General features: G+C 54.2%; 6 protein-coding genes across 6 annotated transcripts; 3 read left to right on the top strand and 3 right to left on the bottom strand.

Moving 5' to 3' along the window:
• Positions 1-567: 567 nt before the first annotated feature.
• B0T26DRAFT_768717 (uncharacterized protein) lies at positions 568-1,711 on the top strand (the record flags this gene model as incomplete). Its single annotated transcript, XM_060446507.1, has 2 exons — positions 568-1,013; positions 1,124-1,711. 2 exons carry the CDS (start codon positions 568-570, stop codon positions 1,500-1,502), a joined length of 825 nt encoding a protein of 274 aa, XP_060301667.1. The 3' UTR covers positions 1,503-1,711.
• A 157-nt stretch (positions 1,712-1,868) lies between these two features.
• Positions 1,869-4,170, bottom strand: B0T26DRAFT_748972 (hemolysin-III related-domain-containing protein; the record flags this gene model as incomplete). Its single annotated transcript, XM_060445036.1, has 4 exons — positions 1,869-2,057; positions 2,144-2,374; positions 2,543-3,089; positions 4,040-4,170. The coding sequence occupies 4 exons, from the start codon at positions 4,168-4,170 to the stop codon at positions 1,869-1,871; spliced, it is 1,098 nt and encodes a 365-aa protein (XP_060301666.1).
• A 247-nt stretch (positions 4,171-4,417) lies between these two features.
• Positions 4,418-5,074, top strand: B0T26DRAFT_869776 (uncharacterized protein; the record flags this gene model as incomplete). The annotated part of the gene is made up of 2 exons (XM_060447895.1): positions 4,418-4,782; positions 4,900-5,074. The coding sequence occupies exons 1-2, from the start codon at positions 4,610-4,612 to the stop codon at positions 5,072-5,074; spliced, it is 348 nt and encodes a 115-aa protein (XP_060301665.1). The 5' UTR covers positions 4,418-4,609.
• A 2,171-nt stretch (positions 5,075-7,245) lies between these two features.
• On the top strand, positions 7,246-9,297 carry B0T26DRAFT_638967 (AAA family ATPase; the record flags this gene model as incomplete). Its single annotated transcript, XM_060437094.1, has 1 exon — positions 7,246-9,297. One exon carries the CDS (start codon positions 7,246-7,248, stop codon positions 9,295-9,297), a length of 2,052 nt encoding a protein of 683 aa, XP_060301664.1.
• Positions 9,298-11,072: 1,775 nt separating this feature from the next.
• On the bottom strand, positions 11,073-12,016 carry B0T26DRAFT_748969 (uncharacterized protein; the record flags this gene model as incomplete). The annotated part of the gene is made up of 2 exons (XM_060445035.1): positions 11,073-11,529; positions 11,625-12,016. The coding sequence occupies 2 exons, from the start codon at positions 12,014-12,016 to the stop codon at positions 11,073-11,075; spliced, it is 849 nt and encodes a 282-aa protein (XP_060301663.1).
• A 1,864-nt stretch (positions 12,017-13,880) lies between these two features.
• Positions 13,881-14,892, bottom strand: B0T26DRAFT_748968 (uncharacterized protein; the record flags this gene model as incomplete). The annotated part of the gene is made up of 4 exons (XM_060445034.1): positions 13,881-14,126; positions 14,190-14,657; positions 14,721-14,750; positions 14,821-14,892. The coding sequence occupies 4 exons, from the start codon at positions 14,890-14,892 to the stop codon at positions 13,881-13,883; spliced, it is 816 nt and encodes a 271-aa protein (XP_060301662.1).
• Between the last annotated feature and the right edge of the window lie 3,660 nt (positions 14,893-18,552).

Below are 18,552 nucleotides of genomic sequence, written 5' to 3'. Positions count from 1 at the left end.
AGTGGCTTGGCGGTAAGTGTCGGCCTTGCACCCATCATGGAAAAATAAAATCCCATAACTCCATATCCACCCTTCCTTCCGTAGCCCATGGCCGGACAACCGCAATCGTCACCAGTACGATGATGAACCAACTGGCACCATACAAGTGAAAGTAGTGATTTGAACAGTGCGACTTAGGAAATAAAGAAAAGCGAGGTTTAGTGTTTAGGCTTAGAATGCAGGCCCGCACCCAAGGATGAGATAAAAGCCTACTTCCCTCCCCTCTCATCGTCCGATACGCTCACTATCGCTGACTTCTCTCCTGCTGTTCTAGTTACCAGTTACCCCAATAACCGCAGTCATCTCATATCGATCTAGTATCTGGCCCTACAGCAGCTGAGAATGAAAACGAAGTCCCTGATTGGCATAACCGAAGCCTCAGTGTTAATCAGGTACTGCCAAAGGAAGCACATGTGACAGCGCGACCACCTCGGTCAAAGAATTCTTTCATTTTGCGTCTATCCCGACTTTTACACTGAGCTGCCTCTGATTAGTTACCCTACTCGCGGTAATGGCCAGCATGAAACCATGATCCCCCCTGAAATCAGATTCTTCTGCGACGGTCCGTCAACTTATGGGCTTCCTGGCGAGCGGGCCATGGACGTGTACGACGACGACCAGTCGCGCTGCTTTAAGCTCAAGTACCTGCGCCAGCTCATGCGCGCCTTCGGCGACCTCAACTTCACGCACGGTATCGCCCGCCACGACGTGGCACCGCGCAATCTGCTGGCCGACGCCGCGACCAACGACGTGCTGCTGTACTACGACTTCAGCGTGGCCGGCAAGATGGGCGCCCAGATGCGCGGTTTCGGCCGGCAGCGCTTCAGAGGCGAGCTGGCCGGGCGCAATGACGCCAAGGGCCTCGTGCTGACGCTGCACGAGATCATCACGCGCGACCCGTCATACCAGCCGCCGCGGCCGCTGCAGCTGCTACAGCTGCTAGACGAGGCCGGCCTCGTCGGCAGCCCGGACAAGTGGGTGTAGCACCCGGATGTGTGCCTCGACCCGGGCTGCCCGTTGTCAGGTGGAGGCGCCCGGCCACGGCTCGCCTGGACCGCTCCCAGACCTTGCTGGCCACGGGCAGGCACGCCGACCAAGCCGCCGACCAAGCCGCCGAGGGGCTAGAGGGAGACGGAGAGGCGGTTGCCGGCGTGGACTGGGGCAGAAGGTTATCTGCATCAAGCAGGCGCTCCCCAGATTTGGACACAGCAGCCATTGGGCCGGAAGGTATCAAGCCAGCAAATGTCGAGCCAGCAAATGTCCAGCCAGCCAATGTCGAGCCAGAAAATGTCGAGCCAGAAAACAAGGAACCCGTGAAGCCAAGCACCAGCCGTCCGTCCAATAGTCCTCTTTTGATCAAGAAGCGGAAGAAGGCCCCTGACACGGATACGAAGTTGCTCGAAGACGAGGCGCCGAACTCCCCGGGGCTGACGGCCAAGCGGACGAGACGGAGGGGTTGCTGAAGTTCTCGACAACGGCAGGATACCATTCACTCAGTCGCTGCAAACCTCAGAGTCAATATGGCCAGGGGGAGTGTTATTACAACGACCATTGATTATAGTACTCAGATACAAGACTAGCCCCTTATTACCCCCCACACTGTCTCGATTGAAGTATCAATGCTAGACACTCGTCGCTGAATGCTCTCTTCAGTGCAATCCCCATTAATACGCCCCCTCCAATATTTAACCCACCGGTCCCCCTACCTAGGTAGGTAGACATGTGATTACGCGTCTAATTATTACCCACCATATGAATCCCACCTCGCCGTCCCGCATAGTAAGACTCTCGATTCTAATAATTAACCAACACGACTCTCGCAAAGAAAATCAAAAACCCCCCAGCCCCCAGACAACATGCGGGCTCGGGCATCGCGGGTTCTCATAGTTCCAGCGAAACGCCGACAGAATGCCGCACAGGTGGGCCAGGGCCGACAGCACGACCAGCACGTGGAACACCTGGTGCGACGACCCCCAGATGTCGAACGCGCCCGGCCGCCACGCCTCGGGCAGGTGGGACTGGGACAGGGACCGCAAAGTCAGCTACTAATTACTGTCTCGAAAAGCACTACACCGAAACCCGGAATAGGTAAGTAGCTACTCACCATGTAGTGGAATGTGCCGATGAGCAGCAGCACGCCCTCGAGGTAGTAGTAGCGCAGGCCGGCCTGCTGGTCGAGCTGGGCGTAGGGGAAGATGACGGCGGCGTGGGTGATGGGCGCGAACGCCGACAGGCCCGTGGCCACGAAGCTGCCGACGCGCAGCGGGCGCCACTCCCTGCTCTGGAACCGAGGGTTCAGGACGACGAAGGCCGACATCGACGTCAACGTCCCGATCTGGGTCAAGTCAACATCTCGGTCTCAAGCTGGGGGGGCAGGGAAATTGACTGTAATTAATCAAGTAATTAATCAAGTAATTGATCAAGTAATCAATCAAGTAATTCATCAAGTAATTCATCAAGTAATCAATCAAGTAATTAATCAAGTAATTCCTCAGGCACTCACCATGGCCCAGTACAGGCGCTGCAGATGCGGCTCGCAATAGAAACTGAAGTAAATCCCCGAGACAAAGCACCCGAGAGTCTGGGCGAGGATAGCCGCATAATCCACGCGCACCCAGAGGTCGCGGTAGCGCTCCGAGTGGCAGAGGAGGGTGTGGAAGAGGGCCGAGGCGGCGAAGCAGCACACGGAGCCGAGCAGATACAGCTGGAAAACAAGACGGTCGGCGGCGGCGGCGCGCGGGAACTGGGCTCCAAAGTACCACGGCACCAGGCTGGCCAGGGCCAGGGCCACAGCGGCCGGCACGAGGTGCGAGAAGATGTTGACCGTCTCGTTGTGCAGGTACGTCAGGCTGCGCAGGCAGAAGGCCGCCGATTCGGTGATGGGCCGGTAGCCGCCGTGGATGAAGGGCTCGCTGTACCACGACGGCACTTGCTTCTGCGAGAGCAGCCGGTTCTTGTCGGCCATGGTGGGGGGGTCGGCTTTGTGCTGTCCGCGGTAAGGCGAGGACGAGTCGGACCGCGAGTGTCCGCGCAGACTGGATGCTGGCGATCTTTTGACGGGCGCCATGTTAGCTCGTTGTCTGTGTTGGGTTGTGGTGCGAGTGGCGCTCAGTAAGCACACACTTTGGGACTTGTTGGAGACTCGAGGAGGCTTGTTGGAGACTCGAGGGGGCTTTATCTCGAGTTGGTGGGGAGCGGCGCCAAGCATTCGCAAAGCCAACGACTCGACGCCCCCTGGGCCGCCGACTCTCCAACAAGCTTCGGCTAAATCGGGCCTAGGCTGCTGCGGATTCGACACGCGATGAAACATTCCATACGGCCAGACCAAAGTGATATACGCATTTAGGGGTCTGGGGATATATGCATGTAATCACTGGCTGACTAAAGACCAGAGGGACTCCTGGATCGACACTGGGAGCTCGATGTCTTGTAAATAAGGTAGCTTGGACTGCGACTGTGGGCTGACGTGAGGAACAGGGGGTAGTTATGGACAGTAACTTGAGAGACGTTTGATGGTCGTGCAGGATGAAGGCGCGCTGGGTCGAGTGAGAGAAAGAAGACTATTCACGTCCAGGACTTAATGATGCAATATAGATGTATATCTGAGGAGGATTGATTGGAAGCAGATTCGAACGGGAATGGGCCAGCCTCAGGCTCCCGTGGTCCAACTCCAAGGCACCAACCCCCGCATCATGCGGCGCAGAAAATGCCCACGGGCCAGTTCATGAGCAGCCCCGCTCTTGTTCAGCCCTGCTCTTATTCAGCCCTGCTCTTGTTCAGCCCTGCTCTTGCTCACTACCGCTGTGCCAAGACTGCGCGAAATGGTTTCCGCTCCAAGACCGTGAAGAAGCAAACTCCACCCACGGCAAGTTAGTGACAAAGCAATGCCGTCCCTTCTTTCCTCGGGCGCGCGGCAGGCTGCTACCTCTGCGACTGGGTGCGTCGCCGCTGGACTGAAATTGCTGGTCTCGAAAAGAGACAGCATTCAGACGACGTCTACGCCGGGAGCGTCATGACCATTGCGGCTTCGGACACCTCCGGGAGCAGCGACGGGTGCTTTGTGCAGCCACGTCGGAGCTCGAATGGCGGGGTACGGGAGAGCTTGATGATGACGACGAGGGTGACAGCCATGTTGGCTTCTTTACTGTTGGCCCCCAACACAGCTATGGCGATTCTCAGCAGGGGCCAGATTCCGGCGGATCATTGCCAACAACGCTCGTGAGAATGATACCGACGAACACCATTCATGCACCGCAGCGCACAGAGCTCAGCAAGAGAGGCTGGGCGCTGCAGGGGCAGCTGCTCGCACCACGGATCGTGTACTGCATGGGCAGCTGCTCGCGCCACGGATCGTGTACTGCATGGGCTCGGAGTTGCACTGGCAATGTGCGGGGACGTACCGAACTGAGTGCGGCGCCGAGTTTCTGCGGATCCCCGCCGTCATCTGCAACCTCCCGCGCCTAGTGCGCTTCCAAAAGAAACGGACAGGCCTCAGGAGGCCAAATCCCGCTTGCACGAGGACACGGATTCGGAACAGCTGGAAGAACCCCCCCGGATATGGTCGAACTGGATGGCCAACTTCTCGCGGCACAAATTCACCTTCTGGAGTGGCCGACTGCCCGCGCTGGCCGGTCTCGTGCAGCACTATCAAGCCGCCACTGGCGATACACCCATCTTAGGCATGTGGCAGCGGTCTCTGATACTCGACGTCTTCTGGAGGAGATCACCGAGCCGCGCCCTGGAGTCGAAAAATAAATTTCATGCGGGTACCCTATCGTCGCTCCCTTCGTAGTCCTGGCTCTCGCGCATCACCCCTGTCTACACTAATACAGAAGTGTCAAAAAATCTTCCAGGTCGTAGCATCACCATGCAGCACTTCACTCTCGAGATTAGAAACCCCGGTCATCCCGATGCGGCGACACCCGAGCTCCAAATCGTGGCTTGGTACGTGTTTGACGCCCCGGAGAAGGGTGCGGCGGCGCTGCGGGCGGCGGGTGTTGCCTTTCTGCTCCTGGAACAAGTGACCTACGACTAGGGGCACCACGCCAAGGCCTTCGTGATCGTCGAACCTATCCTGGCAGCTTTGCTGACGTTCGCGTACGGGCGGATTGGGGCTGGTCGCTTCACGCAGCGCTGGCAACAAATCAAACGATTCAAACATGAGGCTATATTTGTTTGGATTTGACCTCAAAAACCGGATATTTGACTGGCTCCAGGCTCGATTTGATTGAGTGCGTCTCATTTGACGATGTTTAACGGCATCTTCCGCTCCACCAAAATTAGGTAAAAAGTCATCAAAATGGTCCCCTGAGGTGGGAAAAAAGCCCTGAAGCCCGGGAAAGGTCATTTTCGTATCCGATTCTTCAAACACGTGGTGTTGTTGAAGGTATCGTCAACCATGCTATGTCTCTGCGTACCCCGCTAACCTCGTCGTTTACCTTGTTGACTACCTGGGCAAGCCAACGGCCGTGTTCGGTGATCCACGACGACCTAGAAGGCTTTTTTCCACTCCAAGCCTCCGGTACGTATATGCCCTGTGTTATTTTTATCGTGGGCCAGTCCTTGACCTGTATGCTTCTCGGGTCTTTCAAGTCATGCGCCACCACTTCGCTGTACTGCGCGGCGAGCCGCGATGGCCTCTTCGTGGCGTCAAACGCTCGCTTTTGGCCTGTGGAGAGGTCGTAGGTTCAACGGTCGAGGTAGGCATGTTGTCGGTAATTCGGGCGTAAGGAAGCAGGGAAATCGCTGAAGAATGGAAGGATTCGGCGGAAAGGTAGAATTCGGCAGTTTGTTTACGTCGGAATAATTGCATTGCGGCTTCAACGGCATGCAGAGATTTTCCCGGGCCAGGAAAATGCCGGGCGGGCAAGGAAATGTAGGGTTGGCCGTAGGCAGAGAGCGCCCTGAACCTAGGAAAATCCGAAAACTCCGCCCTAAAAATGGCCTGGCCAATGGGAATATTTGACCACTGTCTAAATATTTTGGGCTTCATATTTGAGCCGATTTGACCTTAAAAATCGTATATTTGACTGATAATACGGCCTAGATTTGATCGTTTGATTTGAACATATTTGAGTTGTTGCCGGCGCTGGCTTCACGTGCGATACCAAAGACGGGACGGGATTTGGGACCGCATCACGAAAGCGGCTGCATCTTGTGTGACGTTCGTTGTCAAGTTTATGTGCTCTACCTCCCCGATTATTTTACCATTTCTTCTGGCTGCTTTTGTTATCTTGACGCGACTTGCTCTTGCCTCCTGACGACCTGGGAGTGGAAGAGTGGAACTCTGTTCGTCAGCCAATCTGGCTGAGGTACCCGGCCAGGCAGGAGCCGCGAATCACCAGAAACATCCGCACTACCTATTTCCTTGGCGAGCCATCAGTGGCAGATATGGCAATCACGCTGCTGGCCTTCGTAATGGCTGCCAGCGGAGCGGGGTCCTGCAGAAAGCCCGGGCCCAATGGCTAGTAGTCCAGACCTTGGGACTCCTTTGGGATGAAAAAGGGTGGGGTGCTCCTTCTGCACTTGCTCACTTAACAGCAGGAGCAGACAACAGAAGGCAACATCGACCAGGGCGGAATGTGCAAAAAATGCGGTGAGCTCCTTCCGCGCGGAACCAATCCCTATCTCATCAGCCCATCAAGGCTCAAAAATGTGGGCAAGAACAACCTAGCCATCCGCTTCCTCCGGCACCTGCTGCGGCGGTCGATTATCCGACGAAACGTGACTCTTCCTCGATGGTGCATTGGCACATGCGCGGATGCGGGGTCTACAGCGGCTGCCTTGCCTAGCAACCAAGCAAACCAATGCACGCGTGCATCGCGAGGCTGCCGCCGGTGGGGCGCGAATGAATGGAGGATGATGCTGAAGGAGCGCGCCTCAAGCTTGATCACGGCGGCCGCTCGGACTCTGCAGTCGAGCGCAGCGCTGGGGCGGCTATAAAGGGAGGGCGCCGAGCATTCTACACTGCGGGATTACATCCATCTCCATCTCTGTTCTCGCCTTTCAATTACTGCTTGGTCCCGTCCTTGCCTCGTTCCAATTCCCACAGCGTCCGACCTGGCGCCTCTCGACCCTTCCCACCAAGCAGCGCCACAACACCCAGTCGTCATGGCGAGCATTATAACTCCCCAGTACTTTGGCGGACCCCCAGTCGTGCCCATGCATCCACCACCCATGCATCCGTCTGGCCGTCCCATGCCGAGGATGTTCGTCGACCCCAGCCAGCCGCCAGACGAGACCGAGGAGAAGGAGATGAGCTCCCATCTGACCGACGTGGACAAGGAACGCATCGCCCAGCTCGAGGACAGCGAGACCCCGATGCTGCTAGAGCTGAAGCATCTCGAGAAGCGCTGGACCTCCAAGGGCCGCATGTACATTACCGAGCCAAAGGACGACGAGGAGCTGCCTGCGAACAAGATCAATTGGCACGAGAAGTTTGCCCTGTGCGTCACCCGTCACTACGACCAGCAGAACAAACACGTCGAGCGCACCACGCTCCGCATCAACTCGCTCGTCCTTAAGGGCCTGCTCGCCAAAATCATTGGCTCGTCCTACCCGGGCCAGAACTTCTGGACCAACCAGGTCACTGTCGACTTTCCCTGCCATTCTCTGTTCCACTACCGCGACGAGCTGCGTGCCGCCCTTGCCGACCAGGAGCCCGGCTCGGCCGGCGCCGCCCACCTTCCCATCTTGCTCAACTTCATTAACGAAGAGTTCGAGGATGTCATCAGAGACAGCAACAACCTGCGTAGCCAGGGCTTGGTCTCGTACGTCAACCTCTGGACCATCTTCAAGCCTGGTTCCTTGATCTTCAGCAGCAATCTGGGCCAGCCGTGCGTTTTCAAGCTTCATAGTTACAACTACGACCGCGGTGACGCGCCCGCTATGGAGTTGACTGGTCAATTTGTCGATTTCGACGGCGAGAACTTTGGCACCCGGCAACATACCTTCAAAGTCGACCAGTTTCCCGGCGTCAAGTCAATTGCAAACCTCTCTGCCATTCCGCTGCAAATGCACCCCAGGCATGAGGCTGTATCCGAGACCTTGACTGCGCGCGGCCGAAAGTGGGAGTCGCTTGCTGGTCAGCACCTCCGCGCGTATAAGGGCATCGCTCTTGACGTCACCGGCGCGAGGTACAACATCAACGGCCAGGTCATGGTCGACACGCATACCTTCCATCGCATCGAGGCCGATGAGGCTTTTGATCTCGACGAAGAATTCCCAAGGCTTCCCGTCGCTTCCGACGAAGAGAGCGACTCGGCCAAGCGCAACCTGGCGCTCGAAACGGAGGACTGGGATCTCGTCAGCGAGGGCGGAGCGGCCAAAGCCAAGCCCACTCTAGCCCCGCTAACCGACGAGCAATGCCTGATGGCCTCGCCCCTCGTGCGCGGCTTCTCCTTCAGCGAGAAGAAGTTCCTCGAGTTTGCCGTCGACAAGATCCGCGAGATTGAGTGGAACAGCGAGTGCTTCGAGCAGCTCGTGCTGCCGAACCAGCAGAAAGAGCTAGTGCAGGCCCTCGTGGCCGAGCACATCCAGCGCGCCACCGCAGCTGCCGCCGGCACGAGGGACTTTGACGACATCATCAAGGGCAAGGGTCAGGGCCTGATTCTGGTGCTGCACGGCCCGCCCGGCGTCGGCAAGACGCTGACGGCCGAGTGCGTCGCCGAGTTCAGCCGCCGCCCCCTGTACATGGTGTCGTCGGGCGACCTGAGCAACACGCCGAGCGAGCTGGACGAGCAGCTGGCCCGCACGCTCGACCTCGCGTCGACGTGGAACGCTGTGCTACTGATCGACGAGGCTGACGTCTTCCTCGAGCGGCGCTCGTTGCACGACATGGACCGCAACGGCCTCGTGTCCATCTTCCTGCGCACGCTTGAGTACTACTCGGGCATTCTGTTCATGACGACGAACCGCGTGCGCACGTTTGACGAGGCCTTCAAGTCGCGCATCCACGTGCCGCTCAAGTACGACGAACTGCCGGCCGAGAGCCGGTTCCGCGTGTGGAAGAACTTCCTCGGCCGCATCGAGGGCGGCGCCGACATCAGCGAGGCCAGCTGCCGCAGCCTGGCCGAGGCCCGCCTCAACGGCCGCCAGATCAAGAACATTGTGCGCACCGCCAAAAGCCTGGCCAACTACAAGGGCAACCGACTCGACTACCACCAGCTCCGGCAGGTCATGGACATCCAGATCAAGTTCGAGGCCGACCTAGACACGACCGGCAAGGACGACAGCGAGATTGACGCCGTCGAGCGCTAGTGTAGCGCGATCCTTTTACGGTGTAACTTGCTAGTCTAGGCACGTGAACTATGACTCTCGGCAGAGGGATTTGACTATGATTTATGTATTCTCTTAGCTGTGCTTCTGGGGATCTAGATCTTGAGTTGCTTACACGATATCGACGCCTTGGTTTGACTATTTATTTTTACTATTTAGCGAAATTATTAAATTCTATTTTATCCTTCTTTCTATCCGATCAGGGATCCCCCCTTGGCATCCTGTGACCGATAGAAAGAATCCAAGATTCCCCGTCTAGTCGCACTCCTTTGGTGGTGGTTTCCAATTAAGCAAGCAAAGGCGTGATAATGGTTTGGTTTTAGATTTCAGCAGCGGATTAGCATGGATAAACACTAGTCGCTGACTTGGACTAGTTTCACTGGCCGTTGAGTATCTGTGGGAAGTAGCGCTAGCGATACTGTTTTGGTTTCTTTTCTCTACTTTAGGAGCGACCTCCCAAGCGTAGTACAGTACATACATAAACGTGAGTGGTTGAACGCAACGCAATGCAGGTTGCTAGAATGGGTCCAGAGTATGGACGCCGGGCTTCACATCTCTATTTAGGTAGCCAAGACTAGAAAAGAAACCACGCGCTCTACCCGTGACCCCATTTTCCACTAGTGGTGACTATACTTATAGCATTTGATATCAAGAATTTGAACTATGCGACTCATGGTATTGTGGTGGCCCTTATGGTTCTGGTGGTCGCATGGATTGAGGATGATGATTTCAGTGCAGACTTCGGGCAGACACTCCTTATATTGTACCCACTGTTCAATGCACATTCTTTCTCTGCTTGTCAAGATGCTCTGGCCTTTCGGGCATCAGTGGAGTACGAGCTGCTTGGATTTGGGCTATTGTTAAGTGTTGAAGTTTGGAGGGTTTTTCGTAGGTTTTGCTAGCTTGGCCGGGGTGGAGTTGATGCTATGCTTAAGAGGATGCTTCTTCATAGTAGGGCAGGAATAAGAGCGCAGCTATATTTATAAGTTTGGGCCTTTTCATCGCAGAGCCGAAGAATCAGTTCCCCGATTACATTACCACTGAACAAATTTAACCGTTGAACAAATATACCGTTAAATTGCGTATTGACTATCTTTTCTCTGAAACAGCACCTGCCACGTACCTAGATGGTTTGCTCACGCCACTATCAGCATACTGGAAATTTTGCTTGCCAAATCTTGTCTCGTTGCTACAGGGTCTGCCGAAAACGGCCAGGTTCGTCATCGTGGCTCGTAGTATAGTTTTAAATTGCTCGAGTGGTCGAGTTCATCCTAGTATTAGGCAAACATAACCCACATCCATACCACAAATCCCGGATTGTGGCTTTTGCCTTGATGACGAAGGCGACTAACAAATAGGCAGGTACCTATTCTTATCCAACCATTTAAATAACAAGGAAAGGCACAAGTACGCTGTTGGTCATGGTGGGAAAACAGCGGGTTTCTAAGAAATGACTAAAGTAGAAACAAACGAAGACATTAACCGCCCCTATGACTCAAGCGGTGAGTCAAGTAGATAGAATATTAGTATTTACCTTGTTCGAAACAGTATGAGGGCCTTCCTCGGCGACCCAGTCTCTTCTCGGCATTATGGTCATTCACTAGCAACCTCACATGCAGATCTCTCGCCTTTTACTCTAGCGTTCCCTCCAAATCTTGTTTGGCAGCCTTTTCGCCATCCAGACCACTGCTAGTCCCGTCCTCGACAGCCCAGCCCTCCTCCAAGCCGTGGAACAGCGGGACCAGGATCGAGGTCTTCTACGGCGGCATGTTGCGCGAGACTGCGATGGTGACGCCCAGCAAGGCAGCGACAAGCAGCGTCTCGGCCAACGGCAGAGACAGCCACTGCCAAAATAACACCCTGGTTGGCACAGTGGCGTAGGCTGTTCCGGCCAGCGCCGTGGCCTGGGCGTTGTCGCCGCTGATCAGGTTGGTGAGCGCGGCATCCATGTTCTGGGCAAACCCGTCCCAGTCGCCGAAGACGTGGATGGGGTCGTGGATGAAGTGGAAATTGGCGGGGTTTCTTTCTCCTGAAACCCTGCTAACTGTCATGGAATACTGCAGAAACATCCACAGGTTCGTCTCCGAGTTATTGTCAGTGGTAAACATAGTTGCACTGGTCGAGTTCGCCTGGTAGTAGCGCAAGTCTGAGGACCCAGCAGGAACCTCGCTTGACTCTGGGGCGGCTGACTGACCTGAAATAGTCGCTCGGTCGCTTTGGAAGTATATGATGCTTTGTTAGAGGCGGCCGAAAGACCGCGGACGGTCTGGGAAAACTAGTAGGGGGACCCGGATACCACGGCCACCAACCGGGGCGGAATTTGTGTTGTAAAGTCGGCCTCTTCTGATGCCAGATTCATGGCCACGGCATCGACGCCGCCCGCTCTAGTATCGGTCGCTGAAATTATGGATGGTGTTGCAGCGACGTCTTCAGAGTTCGGGATTGATGGTGTCGAGCTATTGAAGGTCATGGTCAAAGGAGAAGTGAGGTTCCTCATGCCGGGGGACTGAAATGTGCACGACATGGTCCCGGCGCTTTCTGTAGCGTGTGGCTCCGTCTTGCACTCGGATGTCGTCAGCTTTGTAACGTCTCGGAGATCTGAGCAGATGGCCAGTGTAGTGTAATCAGGCCAGCGGCATGTCGATGCTGGTGCTGGGCAGCGCATGTCGTCAGGTAAGACAGACCCGACCAGCACGCCCATAGCCACTCGGAACAAGATGGGAATGGGATACGTAAGATTTGTTACCCCAAAAGAGGTCGAAGCGGATGTTGTTGATATCCCCACTGAAGCCGTTACATTGCCAAGCTCAACCTCTTTCGAGCCGAACCCCATGACCTGTTGCGCACTGGGCTCAATCCCGAGACTCAAAAGCGACGTAAGCGCTAGAACAGTGATGATTGACATGTCAGGCTTCCGTAAAAGTAGAGTTAGCGAACCCCAGGGGCCTCGGCTCGCATCGTCAAAGTCCCGCAGGTCGCGAGGAGGACGGGAACGTTTACCAAAACATCGCCACTTGAGTTGGCCAATGCGGGATGCAGCAGACATGAGCATTGCCGACTTTGCCACTGTCATGCAGACAGCGATCAATGAGCTGGGCTGCATGGGCAGAGGCCAGCTGTCGAGGGGCTGGTTGTTGACCTTAAAGAGAATTCCAAAAACAAGCGCCATAGACAGCATGCTCACTGCCGAGGATGCAAACTCCCACCGCCATGGCTATAACAGTGCGCTCGGATTTTGTCTAGTTTTGTGTCTCATGGTGCGTGTTTTGAGACACAAACAAAAGGCGGGAGAAGCTATCGGGGTCAGGCCAGACTCGAGACATTCACTCCCCGCCGCAAGCAAGGGTCTCTACAGAGAAAACACTTCCGTGCTGCGCCCCACCGGTTATTAATCCAGGCATCCATTAATTAACCGCACACAACGAGGTCGTCGCTTGAGGGCTGGCGGTGCCGCCCGGCATATTGAATCCGAGCTCCCAGCTGCATAAAGACGTGAACATCAGCTTTAGCTTGGTCACGCTTAAAACCACGCCCAGGATATCTGGGGTTAGGTCTAGAAGCAGGTGTTCATACCTGACTTGGTAACTCTATGTCATTCAACGTTGGGTCATGTTAGTGTGCCTATTTATTAGCTAATTAGCTTGTTGCATAGCGTTTCCGTGGTACCAGTCAGTCACATCGGATACTAAAAGTCGTTCTTGGACTTGGCCGAATGGCGGCTCAGTTAATATCACGCCTATGAGTACGATATATGCCTATTAAACCGGAATGGTTATATAAAGCCATGCTCTTCTTCTCGCCGTAGATTGTCACTGCCCAACCCAGGTAATTCCACAATCGAGAACACAGTTAACAGTACAATTATCTCAGCATACCTCTCCTATTACCGGTCACGAAGAAAGATAGGCACAGTATCGGACTAGATCAAGAACCAGACATCCAAAAGGCCCAATAGCGGGAGAATTCTGCGTCAAAAAGCCACAGTATCTTATTTCAGTCGTCGTTTTCGAAACGCCTCTTTTGGGATAATTACCCACACAAGAGAGATGTGCGACTACTACATTGTGCATTTCGACAAGTGCGCGTGGAGGAAAAGCGGCTGCGAGTTTGGGTGAGATATAGAGGAGTGCTCTGATCTCCGCGCTCTAGATCACCATATGGAGCTTCTAGGGCACATTCACCTAAATAAATATTGCGAGCAGCACGAACCCAAGTAATAAGCCTGGGCAAATGGCGTGTGTCTATTCGACTACTCTTGTTCGCACGAGATAATCGAGAAGACCAGACAAAGAGGCTCTTAGACCCAGCCGGGACATGCATAGATGTAATTAAATTGGGCTAGCCTCGTCTAGCTGGCTTTTATGTTTACTGGCGTGGATCTGCATCAACAGCGACCCAAGGCTCACATGCTAGAAAGTAAAGACATCCTGAAATTAGCATGGCCTTGTATTCCTTTCTCTCATATTGTAAAATGTGTTGGCTAGGTACCTAATTCGTGCACAACAGAGCACAACAGAATTCTTTACAGGAGAAGAAGAAGCGTTGCCCTGTCTGAACGGTTCATCCTAGATGAATGGCTTCAGCTGGTCTAGCGCGTGCGTCTCAACCTGCCATCCGTCGACCTTGTAACCATCGGCCAGAAAGTACCTCTTTGCAGTCTCGTTGCCCCTGAACACGTACTCCAGCCAGGCGATGCCAGCCCGGCCAAATTTGCCGCCGTTGGGCTGGAAGAGGTCTCCGCCGTGGCCCAGCGGGAGGTTGCCTTTCCAGGACGGTGTGGTCGCTGGGAGAGCCTTGAAGTCGCGCTCAGCCTGGGAACGTATCAGTGCCAAAGACTCGGTGTTTGCCTAGTTCACACATGAGATCATGTTCACATTTTGGTAGGCAACATCGCCAGAACCGCCGATTATGAAGACCACGGGCTTGGTGAACGTCGAGGCGGCCGTGTAGTTGGTCAGCAGGCCCGACGAGAAGATGCCGATGGTCTTGACACGCGGGTCCCAGCTCATGGCCATGGCCTCGACTCCGCCGCACGAGAACCCGGCGGCCATGATTTTGGTAGCGTCGACGTTGGCATACCTGCCAGTGCCCGCCACCTTGACGGTGAAGTCGATCGAGGCCGTCATCATAGCTGCGGCAGTCTGGCTGCGGCCGCCGGGTGCGCCCGACGCAATGACGAGGTAGCCGTACGACGCCACGGCACCGAGGAAGCGAGCGTTGGAGGCCCCGTCGCTCGAGCAGCCGCCATTGCCCCATACCATAACGGGCCACTTGGTTGTCCCAGTACTAGCCGTGGGGATGTAAATGGAGTGATCGGCGAGAGCCGCGTCGGTTGAGACTGCCTGTGGCGGCGTGTTATTTTTCTTTCTTTTCTTTGCCCTTCAAACCAATCTGTAATGACCTACCACCGCGCCGTATGGTCCATCGCCGCTGGCCTAGATCTCACGGTATTAGCTGCAGTGATAGAACCCATGGTCAACTAGCCAGGCCGCTCAGAACACTTACAGCGGCGCCACTGCCTTGGCGCTCCTGGAGGAGAGTGGGAGAGGCGCTGGCAATACCGACAAACACAGCCATAATAATGGATTTAGTCTTCATTTGGAGCATTACTGCAGGTATTTTCTGCTTTGAAGTTTGTGTAAAGACAAGGCAGAGAGCTATGCAATGGAGTAGAGAGCAGAGACGAGCAGTTGATTAATAGCAACCTCCAAAGCCAAGCAGCGTACTCGATCGGGTATCCTCCGGCCAAGCCAAAATGACGCGGCGTCGCGCACGAACCCCTCATCGGCGCCAATTCCCTCTCGGCTTCATACATTTTTACGACTTAATAAACATGGATCCAGTCGAGGCTGGGTTGTCCAACACCCAAGTACAAAATCGCACCAATAGGCGCCCATCTGCCCCTTGCGTCCCTAGGCAATGCTGGTAGCCTCAACCGCCGGCAACTGGGACCGGCATTTTGCCCCCAGCCCTTGGCAGCCCCCTTCCCAGCTTTCAGGGACAGCTCAATCTATTTCGACCCGGAAGACCGTTACGTGGGGTGCTCGGCTAATCAAAGGCCAGCCACATTCATGCGCGCCTATTTCCTGATGGCGTGTGAAACGAAATGACGACAGGGCCAACGTTGCACAGACCGACAGATGCTAGAGCTTGTTTGCTACAAATCTACCACGCCTTGATCCCATGGACCGCTCCGCTCTGCTTACGAGTACATTTATTTCGTGGAGGCGTGCGTCTAGAGGAGCGCTCAAATGCTCGTGTGTTGTAGATAACTAACAAGATGGGTCGATTTCAAGTCATGCCTACACCGCGACTCGAGCCACCATGTTTCGACCGGGCCACTCTGGCATGGGAAGCGAGCCTCTCGTGAACCACCAGATGTCAGGTCTCGCAAGCAGTTAAAACGACTTCCTCCAACAGGGCTGGTTGCAGAGGAGAGACGGCGCTTTGGTTCCTGGCCGCTGATATCCCCACGAGCATACCGAACGACAATTCCCCGCAGAATCCGCGTTTGAGAAAGAAAGTCATAATACCTGCTCTCGAGATTCGATTTGGAAGATGAGATTCCAGCAGGCAGTATCACGCTCGTGGAGAAGAGGTCAGCCCACGAGAGCACAATTAGTCGATCCGTGACATAAACCGAGGAGGAGCGTCAACTATATATACCTGCGAGGAGTTTCTCTCGTCTCTGAATTCTTTTACTAGGAACCCAACATTACTTTCGTGCTTGACAAGCTGCTATAAAGTCATATTTCGCTAGTTTTATTGCCACCTACATCCAAGTCTCCGCCGGGAAGCCAAATTTAAGGCACCAGACGCTCCAAAAAGCCTTGGAAGCTGGAGACGTTGGCAATTCAAGAGCCGCCGGAGCCGCCAAAGCCGCCACTTACCTTACATTTGACCAGCAGGGAAGATGTGCGAAAATGGGAAGTTGTTTATCATAGGTGCCGCGCATTCGTTCCAAATCGACCATGCAAAGTTGAGGTTCTTCCGAACGTAATACGTTGCAACACACCAGGTTGCAGGGTCCAACTACTCCGGTAAGTTGAGACAAACGAGCTATGTAGGGATCACTGATCACTACATGGAAGAGTACTTCGAGAGAAAGAAGAAGGCGTCGGGTAAAAGGTGAGGCTGAATGACTCAATTTGCACCCCAGCCGAAACCACACCAAAATGAGAAGCTTTGTCATGCCCGGCTACAAGTTCGGAGGTTGATGGTTAAAGCTGTGAAACCCGTTTGTCAGTGGTCTGTCTGGGAAGGGATTGGTTTTTGGCAACCCTCCCCCCTTCCGTTCTTCCCCCCACCCCTTTTCTTTTTCTGGGACGGTAAATTTTTTCTTGGTCTTCACTATTCACTGCACATTACAGCTTTCCTGATTTCAAATCGTTAGGCGTTGTAATACCGTTTCGTTGCTTCTCCCGAGAGGTATTGCGGGGCACTTGGTGTCCTTAGACGCAGATCAACAAAGCTTCCTTTCGTGACAAGTCAGCAAGGGCACTGCTTTTGCTTCCTTTCTCGTTCTTCCTAATGGTGTCTCATGTTAGATATGCTAACCGACATATTCGTTGCCTATCACAGACTCCCCATCGAGTCTAGCCATAACCTTCTATTGCTGTAGCACATCAAGCTTTGTAAAAGAGAAGTTTGATACAGCAAACAGCTTGACCATGACTTGTACCATTGTTCCCCAAGTTGATCGGTTAGGATGGAAGGTTCCCCAACCCTGTGTCATGTCAGGGGCACGTGATATATGTTTCTTTCAGCTAGCCTAGCCATGGAAGATATGGTGGTGGAGTTCAAAATGTGATCAGCGTTACGGGAAGGCAAAACAGTATACTCCACCACAATTTGTCCTAGAGAAGAAAACCTCATAAAATAACTCTAGTGGTTCCTGAAACTTGATTCAAAATTGATCATCCTAAACTAATAGTTTCATGCTCCGCGAGAGGCTATTCACGACGTTCAAAATAATCGAGCACCAAACCCAACCTAGAATGAGGAAGGAACCTCCAGGGCAAGTACCTACCTAAGGCAAGACCGTCTCTCCCGTTCTGCGCTTGCCATTTCCCAGCTCCGTCACTTCTATCCGTACTTGACAAGGCAGTTTCCCCAATCGACAGCCTTTGTCGAGTCCGCACCACCAAGCTGAACTAGCCGCCAAACATTGACAGCAAATTTTCGGGAGCCACCTCGCTTTTTTTTTTTTTTTAGAGAACCACGCAACATGTGCCAATACGACATCTGGCATTACAGACACTGCATGCCAAAGGGCTGCCAATTCAAATGGATGTTAATTCACTGCGCCGACTACCGCCAGCCAAACCACAGGGTGCTGAGTCTCCGGAAGCATGTCTTTTGGGATCAGTACTGCCCCACGCACACCCTGCTGCCAGTTTAGAAGGACGTGTGTGGAGTCGCGAGGCCGTCGCAAATGGCCCAGTGCCCGAACTCGACACGACGCCGCCTCGAGGATCTTCACTGTCTGATTATCTCTCCTGCAGAAGCCTGGCGAAGCGCGGTTTCGAGCGGGAAAAGTCTGCAAAGTATTGCAACCCCTCCAGCAGCACCTCTAGTGAGTATTACGAGAAGAGATAGGAGCAATTTTTTTGGGGGGGGGGAGGGGGGAGATACCAGCGTCGAACGGCAACACCGCCACAGTTCGCGGATTCTTGGTCGCCCCAGCAACCCGCCGCCTAACCCTGTCACATCTGCTCAGGGGGTTCAGCTCCCACTTTCTTCCAATTACGCTGCTCGTTGAAACCGACTTGGAGAGAGGATAGGATACGACAGCCGCCAATTGTGGAGGGAGCAGGAAGAAAGGATTCGGTATGGCTGGGTAGGAAATGTCTCAAACTTTGCAGTCAGCGTTCAGGTACTATCGGGCAGTTTCTGGGTCCGGGTGTGAGAGCAGTTTTGGTCTTGGTTCAGCAGTTGGTTGGGCAAGATAGTAGTTATCAACAATAAGAAGAATCGTCATTTTGCGACAGTGGTGTGATGAATTGACAATGTGGACGGGGAATGGCCAAACTGAAAAGATCGCGGGCAGCATTGATGCAACATCACAACCACAGTGATGCAAGGCTTTCGGGTTCATTGGCAACATACAGGAGCGAGGACTGTGCACCAAGACCCAAAGCTGTCACATTTGTGAATGTTCATCGTAATCCATTTCTCATTTCCACACGTAGCCACAATATCCATATCGGTCTGATATCAAGCCAAGAGATCTCATCC

This window comes from Lasiosphaeria miniovina (genome assembly GCF_030549165.1).
Source record: "Lasiosphaeria miniovina strain SMH2392-1A chromosome Unknown B0T26scaffold_2, whole genome shotgun sequence".
Classification (NCBI taxonomy): Eukaryota; Fungi; Ascomycota; class Sordariomycetes; order Sordariales; family Lasiosphaeriaceae; genus Lasiosphaeria; species Lasiosphaeria miniovina.
This window is presented reverse-complemented; position numbering and strand designations above follow the sequence as displayed.